At 50.3% G+C, this 19290-nt stretch overlaps 1 protein-coding gene across 1 annotated transcript in view; it reads left to right on the top strand.

Moving 5' to 3' along the window:
* The window catches only part of PADI4 (peptidyl arginine deiminase 4), a 57131-nt gene extending 44534 nt beyond the window's left edge, over nt 1-12597 (top strand). Inside the window, exons 11-16 of the mRNA XM_019036436.3 lie at nt 3460-3614; nt 4912-5056; nt 5276-5378; nt 7430-7500; nt 7881-8009; nt 12120-12597. Coding sequence (XP_018891981.1) covers nt 3460-3614; nt 4912-5056; nt 5276-5378; nt 7430-7500; nt 7881-8009; nt 12120-12353 — 837 coding nt within the window. The 3' untranslated portion in view covers nt 12354-12597. The remainder of the gene's footprint in view (nt 1-3459; nt 3615-4911; nt 5057-5275; nt 5379-7429; nt 7501-7880; nt 8010-12119) is intronic.
* Nucleotides 12598-19290: the final 6693 nt, after the last annotated feature.

The following is a 19290-nucleotide window of genomic DNA, read 5'->3' as shown; positions in this document are numbered from 1 at the left end:
GCCTGTAGTCCCAACTACTAGAGAGGCTGAGGTGGGAGGATCGCTTGAGCCCAGGAGGTCAAGGCTGCAGCGAGTCATGATTGCACCTCTGCACTCCAGTCTGGGTGACAGATGAGACCTTGTCCCAGAGGAAAAAAAAAAGAGCTACAGGGAAAGACAGAGTAGAGCGGAATGGAGGGGCTCATAGGTGCCAGCGTGGTAGGGAAGGTGGATTAGGTTACATTCTTAAAGCCGAGTCTGGTGGCTCATTCCAGTAATCCCAGCACTTTGGGAGGCCAAGGCTGGTGGATTACTTGAGCCCAGGAGTTTGAGACCAGCCTAGGCACCATAGTCAAACCCTGTCTCTAAAAAAAAAAAATAAAAAATAAAAATAAAAATAAGCCAGGCATGGTGGTGCATGCCTATAGTTCTAGCTACTTAGGAGGCTGAGGTGGGAGGACCCTTGAACCCTGAAGGGTGAGGCTGCAGTGAGCCATGATCACACCACTGCATTCTGGCATGGGCAATAGGAGTAAGACCTGGTCTCAAAAAAAAAAAAAAAAAAATTGCATTCTTAAATAGGATGGTCAGGGTGGGCTTCACGGAGAAGCTGACCTTGCAGCAGATGCTTGAGGGAGGTGAGCGAGTTGGCCATGTGAGTGGGTGTCTGGGTGAAGAGTGTTGTAGGCAGTGAAACAGCCAGTGCAAAGGCCCTGGGGCAGGAGCATGCCTTGAGTGTTCCAGAACAGCAAGAGGGCCTGGAGGGGTGGAGCAGAGCAACCAGGAGGAGAGGCAGTCAGAGAGGAGATAGGAGGTGGTAGAAAAGGCAGTCAGGGAGCTGATGGGAGGCAGTAGGAGAGGCGGTCAGGGAGGTGATGGGAGGTGGGAGGAGAGGCGGCCAGGGAGGAGACAGGAGGCAGTAGGAGAGGCAGTCAGGGAGGTGATGGGAGGTGGGAGGAGAGGTGGTCAGGTTGGTGATAGGAGGTGGTAGGAGTGGCAGTCAGGGAGGTGATGGGAGGTGGGAAGAGAGGCAGTCAGGGAGGTGATGGGAGGTGGTAGGAGAGACTGTGGTCAGAGAGGTGATGGGAGGCAGTAGGAGAGGCAATCAGGGAGGTGATGGGAGGTGGTAGGAGAGGCGGTCAGGGAGGAGATGGGAGGTGGTAGGAGGGCTGGTCAGGGAAGAGATGGGAGGTGGTAGCAGAGGTGGTCAGGGAGGTGATGGGAGGAGATGGGGAGCGGTAGAAGAGGCTGTGGTCAGAGGTGATGGGGAAGGGACGGGATGACCGGATGGGGTTGGCCTTGTTGGCTACTGTTAAGGCCGCTTGTTTAGAAACTGAGAATCATCACAGGGTCTTAAACAGAGGAGGATTATGATCTGGTTTGTTAGAAAAGGGAACAAGCCCTGCTATGTGTTGAGTAAAGAGAGCAGAGGCAAGGGGGAAGGGAGTGGGCAGGTGAGGGATGCTGGGAGTGCAGGCAGGGTGTGGCCAGAGGAGGTGAGAAGCCATGAGATTCCGGCTATGTCTGGAAGGCAGAGCCAGCAGGACATTCTGACCCCTGCTATGAGAGAGGCAAGCCAAAGCTGACAGCAAGGCTGTGACCTCTGTGGGTGGCAGGCACCATCCCCTGGGAGGGGAGGACTGTGGGAGGAGGAACAGATTGATGGAGAATGAGTGGGTGGGAAGAGGGGACCCAAAGTTCTGTTTAGGGCGAGTGGGAGACAATTGGTCAACATCCAAATGGGAAGTCAAGTGAGCGTGGATACACATCTGATGTTTGGGAGGGAAGGGATGCCCAGAGATGCGAACATGAGGGTTGTCAGTTTGGGAACGGAATTCCATGAGACTCGGCAGGACGACTGAAGGGGCAAGTGAGGTTGGAGGTGAACCAGGATCCCCCGGTGTCCTGAAAGCCAAGTGCAGAAAGTGTGCGGAGAACACAGACGTGACCGCCTGATTCAGGGGCTTCTGAGGGGAAGGCGAGGCCCACGCATTGCGCTTGGGATATGGCCATGTGTTCATGGAGACCTGGACAAGGAAAGCTTTGATGGGCGGGAGAAGCGGGTTGGTCTGGGTTTTAGAGAGAAGTGGAGAGAGGAACTGGAAGTGTGATTGTTAAATTTGTGGAATCAGGCCAGGCGCAGTAGCTCACACCTATAATCCCAACACTCTAGGAGCCGAGGCAGGAAGATTGAGCCCAGGAGTTTGAGACCAGCCTGGGCAACATAGTGAGACCCCATCTCTACAGGAAAAAACAACTTTAAAAATTAGCCAGGTTGTGATAGCATGCACCTGTGGTCCCAGCTACTCGGGCGGCTGAGACGGGAGGATCCTTTGAGCCCAGGAGGTCAAAACTGCAGTGAAGAAGTAAATCTGGAGATCACAGACCTCCTTAAGACCTACTCATCTTCCCAGAAACTCACACCTGGGCACACAATTTGGCGTCTACTCTCAGGGAGTTCATGGCCCCCATGAAGCCTCAGGGAATGGACCATCTATGTGTAGAAGGCTAGATGTACCCTCTCCTGGGAGGCAGGGGAGATGGGCGGTGGACTGAATAATGGCCCCTCTACATCCTAGTCCCCCCGAACCTGATGTTACCTTATATGGTAAAAGGGACTTTGCTGAATGTAATTATATTAGGGATCTTGTGATGGGGTGATTATCCTGGTTTATCCTGGAATGCGGGAGGGCCTGTGATGATGGAAGCAGAGACTGGATATCTTTGAAGGTGGAAGAAGGGGCTGCCAGCCAAGGCGGCTATTAGAAGCTGAAAAAGACATGGAAATGTAATAGATTCTTTCCTCAGGGCCTCCAGGAGGAACCAGCTCTGCCATCCCTGGACTTAAGCCCAGTGAAACTGATTTCACACTTCTGGCCTCCAGAATTTTAAGAGAATAAATGTGGCTGGGCGTGGGGGCTCATGCCTGTAATCCCAGCACTTTGGGAGGTCGAGGCAGATGGATCACTTGAGGTCAGACTAGCCTGGCCAACATGGTGAAACCCCATCTCTACTAAAAAAAAAAAAAAAAAAAAAATACAAAAATTAGCTGGGCGTGGTGGGGCGTGCCTGTAGTCCCAGCTACTCAGGAGGCTGAGGAGTATTCCTTGAACCAGGGGTGGAGGTTGCAGTGAGCTGAGATCACGCCACGGCACTCCAACCTGGGCAACAGAGTGGGACTCTGTCTTAAGGGGGGAAAAAAATGATGTTTTACAGATTTGTTTTATGCCCAAGTTAAGGTTTACCAAGCAGCTGGCACGCATTAGGGACCCAACAAATGCTAGTCCCTTTTCTTGTCCATTGAATGAACTCAACATTCCTTTAACCTTCCACACGTGATAACAGCACCTGCTATGTACCAGCTGCAGACGGTACTGAGTTACTTCCTGTGCCCAAGTTCATCTCTAAACTTGGACCCCTCCGACCCTTCACCAGGGACCTCATTCCTCTAACTCTTGGCACTCCCTTCTCCTATCTCAGGGTCCAGATTTTGGCTATGTAACTCGAGGGCCCCAAACAGGGGGTATCAGTGGACTGGACTCCTTTGGGAACCTGGAAGTGAGCCCCCCAGTCACAGTCAGGGGCAAGGAATACCCGCTGGGCAGGATTCTCTTCGGGGACAGCTGTTATCCCAGGTAAGGAGGGGAGTAACAGGAAGGGGCAGCCAGGACCCAGGGATGCCGTAGAAAAGCAGAGGCCAGAGTGGAAGCCTTGCCTTCCTGCTTCCGACCCTAGACAGCCCAACAGACTTGAGGGAGTGTGAGAGGAATCCAAGCGCAGGGTGAGGAACGCGGGCTTTGGAGCCCATAGACCCAAGTTCAATTCCAGCCCTGCCACTTACCCTCTTTCAGTCAGTGAATATTTACTGAGCATCCAGAATGTTCTGGGAGCTGGGAATGCAGCCGTGGACATGAAAGACAAGTCCTTACCACTACTCTAGTAGGGAAACAGATGATAGAAAAGTAGACAAGATAATTTCAAATGACAAAAACAAAAGAGGGGCACGGGAGGAATAGGAACTGTTAGGGGGACCAGGGAGGTCCTCTCTGGGGAAGGGGCTTTTGAACTGAGGCCTAATGACAGAAGGGACAGGGCCACATGGAGATCTGGGACAGAGAGTTCCTGGCAAATGAAAGTGCATGTGCAAAGGCCCTGAGGCAGGAATGAGCTCCTGCGTGCAAGGCCAGGATGGCTAGAACCTATTGAACAAGAAGAAGAGGCTGGGCACAGTGGCTCACACCTGTAATCCCAGCACTTTGGGAGGCCAAGGCAGGTGGATTACCTGAGGTCAGGAGTTCGAGACCAGCCTGACTAACATGGTGAAACCCCGTCTCTACTAATACAAAAATTAGCTGGGCCTGGTGATGCATGCCTGTAATCCCAGCTACTCGGGAGGCCGAGGCAAGAGAATCGCTTGATCCTGGGAGGCGGAGGTTGTAGTGAGCCGAGATTGTGCCAGCCTGGGCAACAGAGCAAGACTCTGTCTCAAAAAAAAAAAAAAAAAAAATGAGGAAGAGCAAGGCACTGCAACATTAATTTTTTTTTAGGAGAAAACTGAGGCTCAAACAGGTGAAGGAATGTCCCCAAGGCCACATGGCTAACAAGAGATCACCAACTTAGGTCAGACTGGCTCTAAGCCCCATGTGTACCCAGAATACCAGCATCTCATCTAACTCAAGAGGCAGTGCTTTCTGAGGCTAAGCTCTGTCCTACTTACCTTAGTGACTCTGTGCCTCAGTTTCCCCCAATAAAACTAGAATGACAATTCCTTAATTTCTCAAGTGTTAGGGGATAAAATAAAGGCATTCTAGACTCCTGCATCCCTTTCTCAGCTGAAGGAGAACCCTGACCTTTTTGCCAAGCCCCTTGTCCTTCAGGGACTTCCCTGTAGCCCTTGCTGCCAATAACTCCCCTTTAACCCTGCCATGACAGCAATGACAGCCGGCAGATGCACCAGGCCCTGCAGGACTTCCTCAGTGCCCAGCAGGTGCAGGCCCCTGTGAAGCTCTATTCTGACTGGCTGTCCGTGGGCCACGTGGACGAGTTCCTGAGCTTTGTGCCTGCACCCGACAGGAAGGTACAGTCTTGGGGGCTGCCTCAGGAAGCCATGCCTCCTTCCTGGGTAGACCCTCTGCCTGGGGTGGGAGCAACTTTACTTGTCTGAGTCTATTTTTCCTTCACCCTTAGGATGGCAGTAGAGGTCCAAGTCCACACTACTGCCACCCTCAGCAGATCCACCCTCGTTGGGAGCTCCAGGGGCAAAGCTGACTTCTAACCCCAGTGTTTCTGCCTCCAGGGCTTCCGGCTGCTCCTGGCCAGCCCCAGGTCCTGCTACAAACTGTTCCAGGAGCAGCAGAATGAGGGCCACGGGGAGGCCCTGCTGTTCGAAGGGATCAAGAGTAAGTCGGCCCTGCCTTGTTCTCCTGTCTGTGCACCTTCCTGCTTCCCGTAGTCCGCTGTTGCCTGGAGGGAATCATCCAGGCAACAGGGTAGCATCTGAGCACCTACTGTGTGCCAGGCACTATGCCAAGTGCTAGGGAGACTGCATGAACAGGGCAGAACAGCTTGCTGCCCTGTGGGCTCACAGGCCAGGGGGAAGTGAGTCAATGGAACAGCTCCAACACAGGGGCTTTGAGGGGTGTCTGAGTGGATGGAGCTCAGGGAAGGCTTCTTGGAGGAGGCAAAGGCCAAGCAGGAGCATGCAAGTAGGGGTTGGCTGGGCAAACGGGGCAGGGAAATGAGAGGAAGAGAGATACCACAGGCAGAGGGACGGGGTGGGGCGGCTCAGAGGCAGGAGAAAGCACAATGTGTGTGAGGACCTCGGGGAGGTTGGGTATAGCTGGAGCACAGATGAAATATTACTCTTTCAGCAGAGCTCACAGACATGGGCCAGGCCCCGGGCTGAGATGCCTCTGTGGCTGAGAGCTCCACCTCAGATCTGAGTATGTTTTGTGGCATTAGGAGAGGGCGGACCTGTTTCTTCCTCTCTCGATGGGATCTCTTTGGAGATAAGATAATTTAGCGTTAATGCAAGGCAAAGTGTTCCAGTGAACAAGTTTCAGTGGTTCAACTTTATAATAATTATAAGTAAACCTGTTAAATTTTTCTGGACATTCTTTTCTTTTGAAACGAAGTTTTCCTCTATTGCCCAGGCTGGAGTGCAATGGCGCGATCTCGACTCTCTGCAGCCTCTGCATCCCGGGTTCAAGTGATTCTCCTGCCCCAGCCTTCCGAGTAGCTGGGATTACAGGTGTGCACCACCACACCTGGCTAATGTTTTGTATTTTTAGTAGAGATGGGGTTTTGCCATGCTGGCCAGGCTGGTCTCGAACTCCTGACCTGGTGATCCACCCACCTTGGCCTCCCAAAGTGCTGGGGTTACAGGCATGAGCCACCACGCCCGGCTTAAAACAAGGAAATTTCTTATTGATGGCAACTAAATGGTATTTGTATCATTTTTATCACACAGTAGATTCCATCCATTCACTGTACTTTTCTGAGCTGTCTGTCCTGCATGCAAGTAGATATTTTTAATGTTGTCTGTTTTCTGTGCTATTCCTGTAAGTGTGCTATTAAAATACACTAAACTAGGCTGGGCGCGATGGTTCATGCCTGTAATCCTAGCACTTTGGGAGGACGAGGCTGGTGGATCACGAGTTAAGGAGTTCGAGGCCAGCCAGGCCAAGATGGCGAAACCCCGTCTCTACTAAAAATACAAAAATTAGCCGGGCGTGGTGCGGGTGCCTGTAATCCCAGCTACTTGGGAGGCTGAGGCAGGAGAATCACTCGAACCCGGGAGGTGGAGGTTGCAGTGAGCCGAGAATGTGCCACTGCACTCTAGCCTGGGTGACAGAGCAAGACTCTGTCTCAAAAAAAAAAAAAACAAGAAAACATTAAACTAGGCCAAGTGTGGTGGCTCACACCTGTAATCCTAGCACTTTGGGAGGCTGAGGCGGGTGGATCATCTGAGGTCAAGAGTTTGAGACCAGCCTGGCCAACATGATGAAACCCCGACTTTACTAAAAGTACAAAAATTAGCTGGGCGCAGTGGGGCGCACCTGTAATCCCAGCTACTGGGGAGGCTGAGGCAGGAGAATCGCTTGAACTCGGGAGGTGGAGGTTGCAGTGAGTCAAGATCACACTACTGCACTCCAGCTTGGGCAACAGAGCAAGGCTCTGTCTTAGAAAAAAAAAAAATTACACTATAAAAATATATTTTAAAAAGAATTTAAATGAGGTGAGAACAACATTTTTAATGAGAACTTATACTGCTAAAATATTGTATTAAAGGCATTTGACTTGCAGATGCTCACAGCAAACCTGTATGGTAAGAATTATTACTGACTCCATTTTATAGATGGGAACACTGAGTGGCCCCCTGGCACTGGCTGGGAAGAGGGAAATCGACCTCTAAGTTCATTTGCCTTTTTTTTCTTTTTCTCCATGACAGAAAAAAAACAGCAGAAAATAAAGAACATTCTGTCAAACAAGACGTTGAGAGAACATAATTCATTTGTGGAGGTAGGAGCCTGGGTGCCTACACCCCAGCAGACCTGACGCCCTGTCCCCGGCTCAGCCACTTTCCCAGTGATTACAGGCACATAGAGGCTCAGGGTCTCAGGATGCACTGGAAGACAGAGACACAGAAGCAAGGGCAGAAGCAAAGACTGGGAGAGGCTGAGGGAGCAGAGGGAATGGGAGGCCCCAGGGTCCCCCGAGAGCACTGGCCAGAGGCCCCTCTGTGCAGGGAGGCCTGGCAGCCACCTTCACTGCCTTCCTGACACTGTCCCAGGTCCTTCCCTCCGGCAGGGGGCCTCAGCCCCACACTGTCCCCCACCACCCCCCCACCCCCACCCCACTGCCAGCAGTCCCCCACTCACTGCCCGTGCCCCTTCCCCAAGAGATGCATCGACTGGAACCGGGAGCTGCTGAAGCGGGAGCTGGGCCTGGCCGAGAGTGACATCATTGACATCCCTCAGCTCTTCAAGCTCAAAGAGTTCTCCAAGGCCGAAGCTTTTTTCCCCAACATGGTGAGGAGGTGGCGGCTTTAAAACCCCAGGGTGTGGCATGGAGGTAGCTCAGCCCGAGAGGCCAGCGGGGCACCCGGGCGGTCCCAGAGGGCTTGGCTCCTCTCCGTAACCGTTTGTAGCTTTGTCCTGAGTGGTACAAGGTCAGACGTGACCAGGTCCATGCACGTTGGTGTCTTTCCACAAGGTCAGGCTTCTACCGATGCTATTTCCATCATAAAATCCACAAGCCACACGGAGTTCCCTAGGGGCAGTCCTCAGGTGGGCAGAGCCCTGGGTACACAGGCTCAAGCCACTCCACAAGTCAGTCAGTCCTGCAAACCATACATAGTAGTGTACTTAATCAACACAGAAATGTTACAGATGAAACATTCATACCAAACAAAGCGATATTTAACATCAAGAGAGAAGGGGATAGGAAAAGGGGTCAGTGAACCAGTCCAAGGAGAGTGATGTGGACAAGGAGAGGGTCCTGGGCTGATCTAAATGGACATGAACGTCTTGCAAGGAAGAGTGTAATTTTGGCAGAGCCTTCAACAGCGGGTGCCAGGTGCTAATCACTAGTGACAGCAAGACAGTGTCTGTTAAGACAGTCATCTTGAGGCCGGGTGTGGTGGCTCACACCTGTAATCCTAGCACCTTAGTAGGCCAAAGCGGGTGGATCACTTGAGGTCAGGAGTTCGACACCAGCCTGGCTAACATGGTGACACCCTCATCTCTACTAAAAATACAAAAATTAGACAGGTGTCCTGGCAGGAGCCTGTAATCCCAACTACTTGAGAGGCGGAAGCAGGAGAATCACTTGAACCTGGGAGACGGAGGTTGCAGTGAGCCAAGATCATGCTATTGCACTCCAGCCTGGGTAACAGAGTGAGACTTTGTCTCGGAAAAAAAAAAAAAAAAAAGACAGTCATCTTGAGCTAGTGAAGACCTGCTCTTTTTATAGCCAGAGTCCTCTGGTAAGGACTGATAGTAATAGAGTATGCCTGCTTATGTCCCTGTCTGGTTGGGTGCAGTCTCTGTTGATTAGGCAAACATCTGGTTCCTGTTAGCATGGTGCCTTTTGAAATGTAAGATGGAGTCTTTTTCTAAGATGGAGTCACTTATGCCAAGGGTGCTCTATACAGGCTTGCATGGCCCTGTACCACTTCCAGAGCACCTTCTGGTATCTCACAACAATTCCGGGAGTCAGAGCCTATCGTCGCCTCTGCCAGGGCTCTGGCTTCAAACCCCATGCCGTAACCACCATGCCGCCTTCCCACCTAGCAGCTTCCCTGGGGCTCCGGGGTGGTGCAGGGGATGGAGGGATGGATAGGGAGTCAATCAACAAACAAGACACCCTCAAGTCACCTTATGTACCATAACAGGGACACACGTGGGGGCACCACCTCAGACTGGAGGGTCGGGGAAGGCCTCTGTGAGGAGGTGGGGCTGGCACTGCCTAGGCTGAGTGGGATTCACCTTCTGGAGGCTGCACTTGTGGGTGGTCCCACCTTTGTCTTGAGCGTTCACTGTGGCCCCTAAGTGCTGTCTTGATATCATCCATTGTGTTTTTGCCATTCCTTGGCCCCATTCCTCCCTCTCTTCAGAGCATACCCGAGACCCAGGCAGAGACTTCACCCGGTCCTACTGGGGAACCCCAGCCACCCCCTTCTTCTGGAGCTGGGGGTTACAGTTCAGGGAGGAGCCAGCAGGCCCTACCACAGTGGTTTTCAAACTGGGTTCCCTAGGGCCCTTGAATTCCGAGGCAGTGCCTCAAATCCAGTGGTTCAGATTTTCTGTTTCTGCATTGACATTCTGCAAAAGATTGTGTGTAGAATAAAGGGTTCCTTGGCCAAAAGGAATTAAAGTATTGACCCCAAGCGTTTTGTTTCCCTCCAGTTTGGCCAAGCCAGGCTTCCCAGTGCGGGAATGAAAGTGGATGCCCGCGGCTATGGTAGTCAGCAACGCTGAGGGCTGACTGTGTGCCTTCACTGTTCAAGGTCCCCAGAGGGAGCCTGAGCATGAGACCAGACTCTCTCCCAGGAGCTGGCTGTGGGAGGCGGGGAAAAGGGAGTGATGAACAGTACAAGGCACTTAGCACGCATGGGCTGTGTCTAGGCGGTGGCAAAGAATGAGATGCCCCCTTGAGGACTCATGACCCATGGAAAATGGCTGTGCACCTACTGTGTGCCAGCACAGTGCTGTGCCTACATGTTCTTACCTAATTGTCATTGCAACGGAGATATGTGTTGGGCTCATTTTGCTGATGAGGCTCAGAGGGGTGATGTGACTTGCCTAAGGCCACACAGCTATTGAATAGCAGAGTTGGGATTCAAACCCACATAGGCCTACAGCCAAAATCCCACCTTCCCACCTCACCAGGCCGCCTGCCAATCTAATGGAGGAAGCAGAGTCATTTACATACATTATTTACATATGGAAAGTGCCATAACAGAAGCAGTCATTTATCTGTCCAGTCAACAGATGTTTATTGAGTGCCTACTACGTGCAAGGCGCAGTGCTGGCAGTTATGGGAACACAGAGCAGGAGTGACTGCCAGAGCTCAGGGATTCATGGGCAGTTTCACAGAGGGGCTGCCATCTGAGCTGGGCCCTGAGTAATAGAAAGAGTTTACCAGAAGGTGACAGGTAGGGGAGGAGAATGTAGTGTTAAGAGCATGGGCAGCATCACAAAGAACGAAATCAGCCAGGAGGGGTGGCTCATACCTGTAATCCCAGCACTTTGGGAGGCTTAGGCGGGAGGATTGCTTGAGTCCAGGAGTTCAAGACCAGCTTGAGCAACATGGAGAAACTCTGTCTCTACAAAAAACACAAAAATTAGCCAGGCATGGTGGCATCTGCTGAGGCAGGATGATTGCTTGAGCCCAGGAGGTGGATATTGCAGTGAGCTGAGATTGCACCACTGAACTCTAGCCTGGGTGAAGTGTAAGACCCTGTCTCAAAAAAAAAAAAAAAAAAAAAAAATTAAATAATGTCCTTTGCAGCAACCTGATGGAGCTGGAGGCGTTATCCTAAGTGAACTAAAACAGAAAATCAAATACTGCATGTTCTCACGTATAGGTAGAAGCTAAACAGTGGATACACATAGACACAGAGATGGAAATAATAGGCACTGAGGACCCCCAAAATGGAGAGAATGAGAGCAAGGTGAGGGCTGGAAAATTACCTATCGGGTACGATGTTCATTGTTTGGGTAATGCATACACTAGAAGCCCAGTGCCCACCAGTAATCAATATACCCATGTAATAAATATGCATATGTACCGCCAAATCTAAATTTTTAAATTTAAAATAAATAAGAGTATGGAACTTGGAGTCTAATAGCTGTAGTCCAAGTATAGCTGGGTGGCCTTAGGCAAAACATTTTCCACGTCTGGGTCTCGGCTTTCTCATTTGTAAAGTGGGGCTATTATTTTTATTTTGTTTTAATTTTTGAGACAGGGTCTCGCTCTGTCGCCCAGGCTGGAGTGTATTGGAATGATCTCGGCTCACTGAAACCTCCACTTCCTGGGTTCAAGCAATTCTCCTGCCTCAGCCTCCCAAGTAGCTGGGATTACAGGCACACCTGGCTCATTTTTGTATTTTTAGTAGAGACGGGGTTTTGCCATGTTGGCCAAGCTGGTCTCGAGCTCCTGACCTCAGGTGATCCACTCACCTAGGCCTCCCAAAGTGCTGGGATTATAGGCATGAGCCACCACACCCAGCAATTTTTATTTTTGAGGTAGAGTCTCGCTCTGTCGCCCAAGCTGCCAGGCTGGAGTGCAGTGGCACAATCACAGCTCACTGCAGCCTTAACCTCCTGGGCTCAAGTGATCCTCCTCCCTCAGCCTCCAAAGTAGCTGGGACCACAGGCACGCACCACCATGCCAAGCTAATTTTTAAAAATACTTTTTTTAGAGATGGGGTCTCACCATGTTGCCCAGGCTGGTCTCAAACTCTTGGGCTCAAGCGATCCTCCTGCCTCAGCCTCCCAAAGTGCTGGGACTACAGGTCTGAGCCACCACCCCTGGAGGGGCTATTATTTCCAAAGGTCAGAGAAGGGAGGGGCCGCTCGGATTGCGCTGCAGGCTGCCCGCTGCTGCCTGTGACCTGAACCCTCACTTCTCTGCAGGTGAACATGCTGGTGCTAGGGAAGCACCTGGGCATCCCCAAGCCCTTCGGGCCCGTCATCAACGGCCGCTGCTGCCTGGAGGAGAAGGTGTGTTCCCTGCTGGAGCCACTGGGCCTCCAGTGCACCTTCATCAACGACTTCTTCACCTACCACATCAGGCATGGGGAGGTGCACTGCGGCACCAACGTGCGCAGAAAGCCCTTCTCCTTCAAGTGGTGGAACATGGTGCCCTGAGCCCATCTTCCCTGGCGTCCTCTCCCTCCTGGCCAGATGTCGCTGGGTCCTCTGCAGTGTGGCAAGCAAGAGCTCTTGTGAATATTGTGGCTCCCTGGGGGCGGCCAGCCCTCCCAGCAGTGGCTTGCTTTCTTCTCCTGTGATGTCCCAGTTTCCCACTCTGAAGATCCCAACATGGTCCTAGCACTGCACACTCAGTTCTGCTCTAAGAAGCTGCAATAAAGTTTTTTTAAGTCACTTTGTACATGAGGTCAAGATGTTGTTGGTATCATTCATTCATTCACTCATTTGTCATGGTTGAATTGACTATCACAAAACAAACTGAAAAGTGTTAACAGGCTGCACTGAAGGCCACGTTATTGTGTGTGTCTTTTGCTCCCAGACATGTATTTGGGCTATAAAATTTTGCATGATCCTAGTTCGTTCGGAGTTTCCCACAGGACCTTTCCAAGAAGAGGAGGAGGAGGGAGCAGGGGAGGGGTAAGCCCCGCTGAGAGTCTGGGCATATCCCTCTTTAAACTCACCTACAACTGGGCATTCACCTATGTACTGATAGCGATGGATTTTTGTGGAATGAAGTAATTCATCTCCTCGGTGTTCTTTTTTATATTGCCTTTTATGGCTTCGACATAAAGACTCAGATTCCTCTGTAGAAAATAAAACTCAATGGCTTGAGATCATTAAAATTGAGACCAGATATTGGCTGAAAAGGGTCCAAGATATTCAGAGAACACCCAGGGATCCTGTTATTTTCATGTAGGTCATGGAGAATATATGATGGTGGAAAAGATGAATATCAAAAGCCTCTGCCTTCACACTTCCTGATTTCAAAACATACTACAAGCTACAGTCATCAAAACAGTGTGGCACGCTCATAAAGACAAATAGACCTACGGAATAGAATAGAAAGCCTGGAAGTAAACCCTTGAGTATAACATTTCTCCAAAGATGATATACAAATGGCCAACAAGCACATGAAGAGATGCTTACCATCACTAACCATCAGAGAAATGCAAATCAAAGCCACAGTGACCTCACACCCATTAGAATGGTTACTATAAAAAAAAAAGTGTTGGTGAGGATGTTGAGAAATTGGAACCCTTGTGCACTATTGGTGGGATTGTAAAATGAAATGATACAACTGCTATGGAAAAAAGTATAGAGGTTCCTAAAAATAATTAGAAATACAACTGATATATGATCCTGCAATCCCACTTCTGGGTAAACATCTGAAAGCAAGATCTCCTTTTTTTTTTTTTTAAGAGGGGGTGTTTTACCATGTTGCCCAGGCTGATCTCAAACTCCTAGGCTCAAGCAATCTGTCCACCCTGGCTATGGAATATTATTCAGCCTTAAAAAGGAAGGAAGGAAGGCCAGGCACGGTGGCTCACACCTGTAACCCCAGCATTTGGGGAGGCCAAAGTGGGCAAATCGCTTGAGCCCACCAATTTGAGACCAGCCTGGACAACACAGCAAAGCCTTATCTCTACAAAAAAATAAAATAAAAAAATAAAATAAAATAAAAAAGAGTTGGGCATAGTGGTGCACACCTATAGTCCTACCTACTTGGGAGACAGATGTGGGAGGATCACCTGAGCCTAGGGAGGTCAAAGCTGCAGTGAGCCGTGATTGTGCCACTGCACTCCAGCCTGGGTGACAGAGTGAGTGAGACCCAGTCTCAAAAATAAGGAAGGAAATCTCGTCACGTGTTACAACATGAATATGCTTTGAGCACATTACACTATGGGAAATAAGCCAGTTACAAAAAGAGAAATCCTGTATGATTCCACTTACATGAGTTACCTAGAAAAATTCACAGGAACAGAAAGTAGAGGCTGGGCCAGGTGACTCACACCTGTAATCCCAGCACTTTGGGAATCCGAGGCAAGTGGATCACTTGAGGTCAGGAGTTTGAGACCAGCTTTGTCAAGATAGCGAAACCCCATCTCTACTAAAAATATGAAAAATTAGCCAGGTGTGGGGTGCACATGCCTGTAATCTCAGCTACTCAGGAGGCTGAGGCACATGAATCACTTGAGCCCGGGAGGTGGAGGTTGCAGTGAGCCAAGATCGCCCCACTACACTCCAGCCTGAGCAACAGAGCAAGACTCAGTCTCAAAAAAAAAAAAAAAAAAAAAAAAAGTAGAATGGTGGTTGCCAGGTACTGGAGGAGCAAGAAGAAGGGAGTTGTTGAATGGGTGTAGAGTTTCAGATTTGCAAGATGTAAAAGTTCTGGAGATCTGTTTCACAACAATGTAAATATACTTAACACTGTTGAACTGTACTCTTAAAAATGGTTAAGATGGGCCAGGTACAGTGGCTCACGCCTGTAATCCCAGCACTTTGGGAGGCCAAGGCAGGCAGATCACCAGAGGTTAGGAGTTCGAGACCAGCCTGGCCAACATGGTGAAACCCCGTCTCTACTAAAAGTACAAAAATTAGCTGGGCGTGGTGGTGTTTGCCTGTAGTCCCAGCTACTCGGGAGGCTGAGGCACGAGAATCGCTTGAACCCAGGAGGCAGAGGTTGCAGTGAGCCAATATTGTACCACTGCACTCCAGCCTGGGCATAGAGTGAGACTCTGTCTCTAAATAAATAAATAAAAACTGTATTTTTTTTGAAAAGCCTCTGCCCTGCCCACTAAGGAGAAGTGGATCCATAAAACCTGGGTCAAAATACGCTGCTCTGAAGACAATCGGCTGCTCCCCCAGCCCCAAATGTGCTGAAGCAAAGGATGTGAGTGTTTCTGTGGACCAGAAGGGGGCCAGGGACAGAGGAAGCTGGTATGAGTTTAGCCCCAAACCTGGCAGATAGGGCTGCCTCGAGCAGCGAACAGGACTTAGCAGATAAAACTGAAGATTTTGCTGGATTCCTAGGGCTGGGGAAGGACTCAGAGACAAGCTGGTGGATAAGGCACCCCTGGCATCAGGGGACATGGAGATGCGCAGATGTTACCCCAGCCACGTATGGGTTGCAGTTGAGAGGTGTCTCTGGAGAAGCCAGGGAAGCCCACGGGAGAGAAAGTGCTACCATCCCCCTAGAGCACAGAGCCATCCCCTGATCGTGCCCATCAAACAAAAACTTCCCTGTTCCTTTCGCCTTGCTCCCACCTCTCCCTTCCCCAGAGACCACATAGGAGTTTCCTGAAGCTGCTGTTACAAATCATCACGAACTAAAAGGCTTAAAACAATAGAGATGGACCCTCAGTTCCAGAGACCATGAGATCAAAATCAGTCTCACTGGGCTGAAATTCAGGTATCAGCAGGGCCATCCCAGCTCCAAAGGCTTTAGGAGGAGAGTTTCTCTTCTAGCTTCTGCCAGCTTTCCTCAGCTAGTGGCTGCCTCATGCCAATCTCTGCCTCCCTGGTCACATGGCTTTCTCTTCTGTGTGTGTCAAATCTCCCTCTGCCTCCCCCTTATAAGGACACTTGTGATATTTGGAGCCCATCGGATAGTCCAGAGCAATCTCCCCATCCCAAGATCTTCATTCACCTCTGCAAACAGACTCTTTCTTTGTTTCTATATGAGACAACTTACAGGTTCCGGAGATTAGGACCTGATCTCTCCTGAGTGCCATTATTCCACCTACTGTAGGTTGGAAATCACCACGTGCCAGCTGCAGCCAGCAGAACAGGAAAGAAATAATCCAGGCACCTCCTTTCCTTTCCACAGCTCTGAGCCTTGCACCTGCATTAAGCCCTCATAGGAAAGGGTGAAGATTCCCCTTTACAAAACTGAATCTTTTGTGTGGGAGTCGACTTTCCAACTCCTGAATTGAGAATGTTTTATGTCTGCTTCCTGGAAACAGATTCTTAGATGGAGATTTGCCTGCAGGAGGTTTATGGGGGGTGCCGGGGGAGGGTGTTTCAGGAAGCGCACCTGGGAGGGAGTGTGGGGCTCAGAGGGGGACACTGAACTGGGATGCAGTTGCCTCAAGGCTTCAGGCAATGCACGGGGTATCTTGGGGGCTGGGGAAGGGCCTCAGAGTTGTCCTGCATTCAGACAAGGCAACCTGGCCTTTGTCCCCCCACATTGGATGTGGCTGTCCCCAGATGGGGACACAACCAGGTGCTAGGCCGCTCCTAGGCACAGAAGGCAATTCCAGAAGAGAGACTTGCGGCGCTCGCAGCAGCTTGGGGGCGTGAGTGCCTCCCCCTAAAGGGGGGCGCGGTGGCACACCACAGCACCCACCACAGTGACCTCAAGTGACCATGGGACTTCTGATGAGCAAACCTGAGTTGAGCATCATGAGCAAACCTGAGTTGCCGAGAGAGAACTTCTGCACGGAATAAGCATGTGAGGAGTGCGGGAGTCAATACAAAGTTACTTTATGATCACGTAACCCAAGCAGGTCCAGCCAATGCCACTTGGAGAGCTCGAGCCCAAAAACAAGAGCAAAATATGGTAGAAGGTGACTTTATTTACCAAAACTAGCAATGGGGGAGTGGTTGGATTCACATCCAAAGCAACCGCTTCGCCTTTCTGGGGTGAAGGCAAGAGTTTAAAAAGGGAAACTCTGGCTGGGCGCGGTGGCTCACACCTGTAATCCCAGCACTTTGAGAGGCTGAGGTGGGCGGATCACCTGAGGTCAGGAGTTTGAGACCAGCCTGACCAACATGGTGAAACCCCGTCTCTACTAAAAATACAAAAATGAGCTGGGCGTGGTGGTGGATGCCTGTAATCCCAGCTACTTGGGAGGTTGAGGCAGGAGAATCGCTTGAACCTGGAAGACAGAGGTTGCAGTGAGCCGAGATGGTGCCACTGCACTCCATCCTAGGCGACAGAGCAAGACTCTGTCTCAAAAAAAAAGGAAATTTGGTACAGGAGGTGTGCAGGAGTTGTGAGGAGTACAAGGTCTGTGTCTTGTTTCCATGGCTAACTCGGGTCTCAGTCCCCCTAAAGCACGGGCTGACGTCATTTCAGCAATGTGCTGAGTTGTTGGCTAGCTGCCTGGAGGTAATCTCTTGAATTCTGCAGCTGGGTCTCCAGGCTTGGTCTGTCTCAAGATTAGCCCCTGGAACTTCTTTTATCATCATCATCATCATCATTTAGAGACAGGGTTTCATTATGTTGCCCAGGCTGGTCTCAAACTCCTAGGCTCAAGGAATCCTTCCGTCTCAGCCTCCCAAAGCTCTGGGATTACAGGCGTGAGCCATCACACCTGGCCTGGAACTTCTAAGCAAGCATATAATTAGATACTAGCATACAGTTAGATAAATGTGAAGGGGCTTTATGGTGGGAAAGGGAGGGACATGGAGTATATTTTAAGGTGAAGGGAAAAGGCTTCTGCAGTTTGCTTTAAGGTTACTTCTTGAGACTAAAGAGAAAGGGAAAAAAAGTTGTAAAATGCATTTGAAGTTAAGCTGCTCAGTTACAATCACAAACCCCTCGGTTCAGTGGAGACATCCCTGGAAGCCCATTGGGTCATTATCTTTATTTTATTCATTTATTTTTTTTTTTGAGATAGAATCTTGCTCTGTCGGCCAGGCTGGAGTACAGTGGCATTATCTCGGCTCACTGCAACCTCCGTCTCCCCAGCTCAAGCGATTCTCCTGCCTCAGCCTCCTGAGTAGCTGGGATTACAGGCGTGAGCCACCACACCTGGCTAATTTTTGTATTTTTAGTAGAGACGGGTTTCACCATGTTGACCAGGCTGATCTCAAACTCCTGACCTCAGGTGATCCACCTGCCTTGGCCTCCCAAAGTGCTGGGATTACAGGCCTGAGCCACCGTGCCCGGCCGGGTTATTATCTTTTTAGGGGGAGGACAAGGAGGTCATTTAGTCATTTGCTCCACAATAATTTGTTGTTGAGTACCTACTATGTCTGGAATGTTTTGCAGGTGCTGGGGATTCAGTGGTGAATAGGAAGCCCCTGGAGGCGAGCAGGACGTGCTCTGGGTCTGAGTTCCTTTCATCTCTGTCCACGAGGCTGGGTGAGGAGCCTTCCTCACTGTGCTCTATAGAGCCCTGGCACAAGGGAAGGCTGCCGTAGGGTAGGGAAGGTCAGAGCTTCCAGGCTGCCCTCCTCCAGACCCCAGAGCCTGGACTGGGCCTCAGCGACCCCTCCCCAGTCAACCCGTCTTCTCCCTCCAGCTCCCTCTGGCCGCTTGTGCGTGAGGGTGGGTGAGCCCTTTGGGATGAGTCTCATCAGAGCCTCTGCACGCTGAGTGCTTCCTGCCTGCTTAATTTTGTCACTTTCAATCTAACCAGAGGGGCATTTTGGGTCTTGCTGACCAACCCCCTGCCTCCAAGAGCAACTAAAACAGAGACATCCTTGAGAGTCATGTTGAGTGCTTAAAACCTCCAGGGAGGGAATTTTTTACTGCAACTTGCAAATTTAGCCAGCCTGGCTGACCGAACAGGCTTCACTCAGTACCTCATCTCCACCTCCTATGCTGGGTACACCTGGGTGCATATTAGAGCAAAGGCTGAAAACAAATGTTTATATTACAGTACAACCCTATGTAAAATACACAGCTGTACAAAGGGGTAAAGCTGCTTTTTACGTACTGATACGAAGAACTTCTCTCCAGTATAACTATGAAGTGAAAGAGGCAAGGTATGGAATACTGGGTGGCACATACTACCGTTTATATAAGAAGGCGGTAGTAGGAGGAGAGAAGAAAAGAGCAAAAGCACCCCGGACATAGTAGGTGTTCAGCAATTCTAGTGGAGCAAATGACTAAATAACCTCCTTGTCCTTCCTCAAAAAAGATAACCCAATGGGCTTCCAGGGGCATCTCCACTGAACTGAAAGGTTTGTAACTGTAACCAAGCAGCTTAACTTTGAGCACATTTTACAACTTTTCTCTTTAGTCTCGAGATGTAACCTTGAAGGAACCTGCAGAAGCTTTTTTCCCTTAACCTTAAAAGACTCCACGTCCTTCCCTTTCTCACCATAAAGCCCCTTCAAATTTATCTAACTGTGTGCTAGTATT

Source organism: Gorilla gorilla, chromosome 1 (assembly GCF_029281585.2).
Source record: "Gorilla gorilla gorilla isolate KB3781 chromosome 1, NHGRI_mGorGor1-v2.1_pri, whole genome shotgun sequence".
In the NCBI taxonomy this organism is placed as follows: Eukaryota; Metazoa; Chordata; class Mammalia; order Primates; family Hominidae; genus Gorilla; species Gorilla gorilla.
Note: the sequence above shows the minus strand (reverse complement) of the source record. Positions and strands in the feature narration are given on the sequence as shown.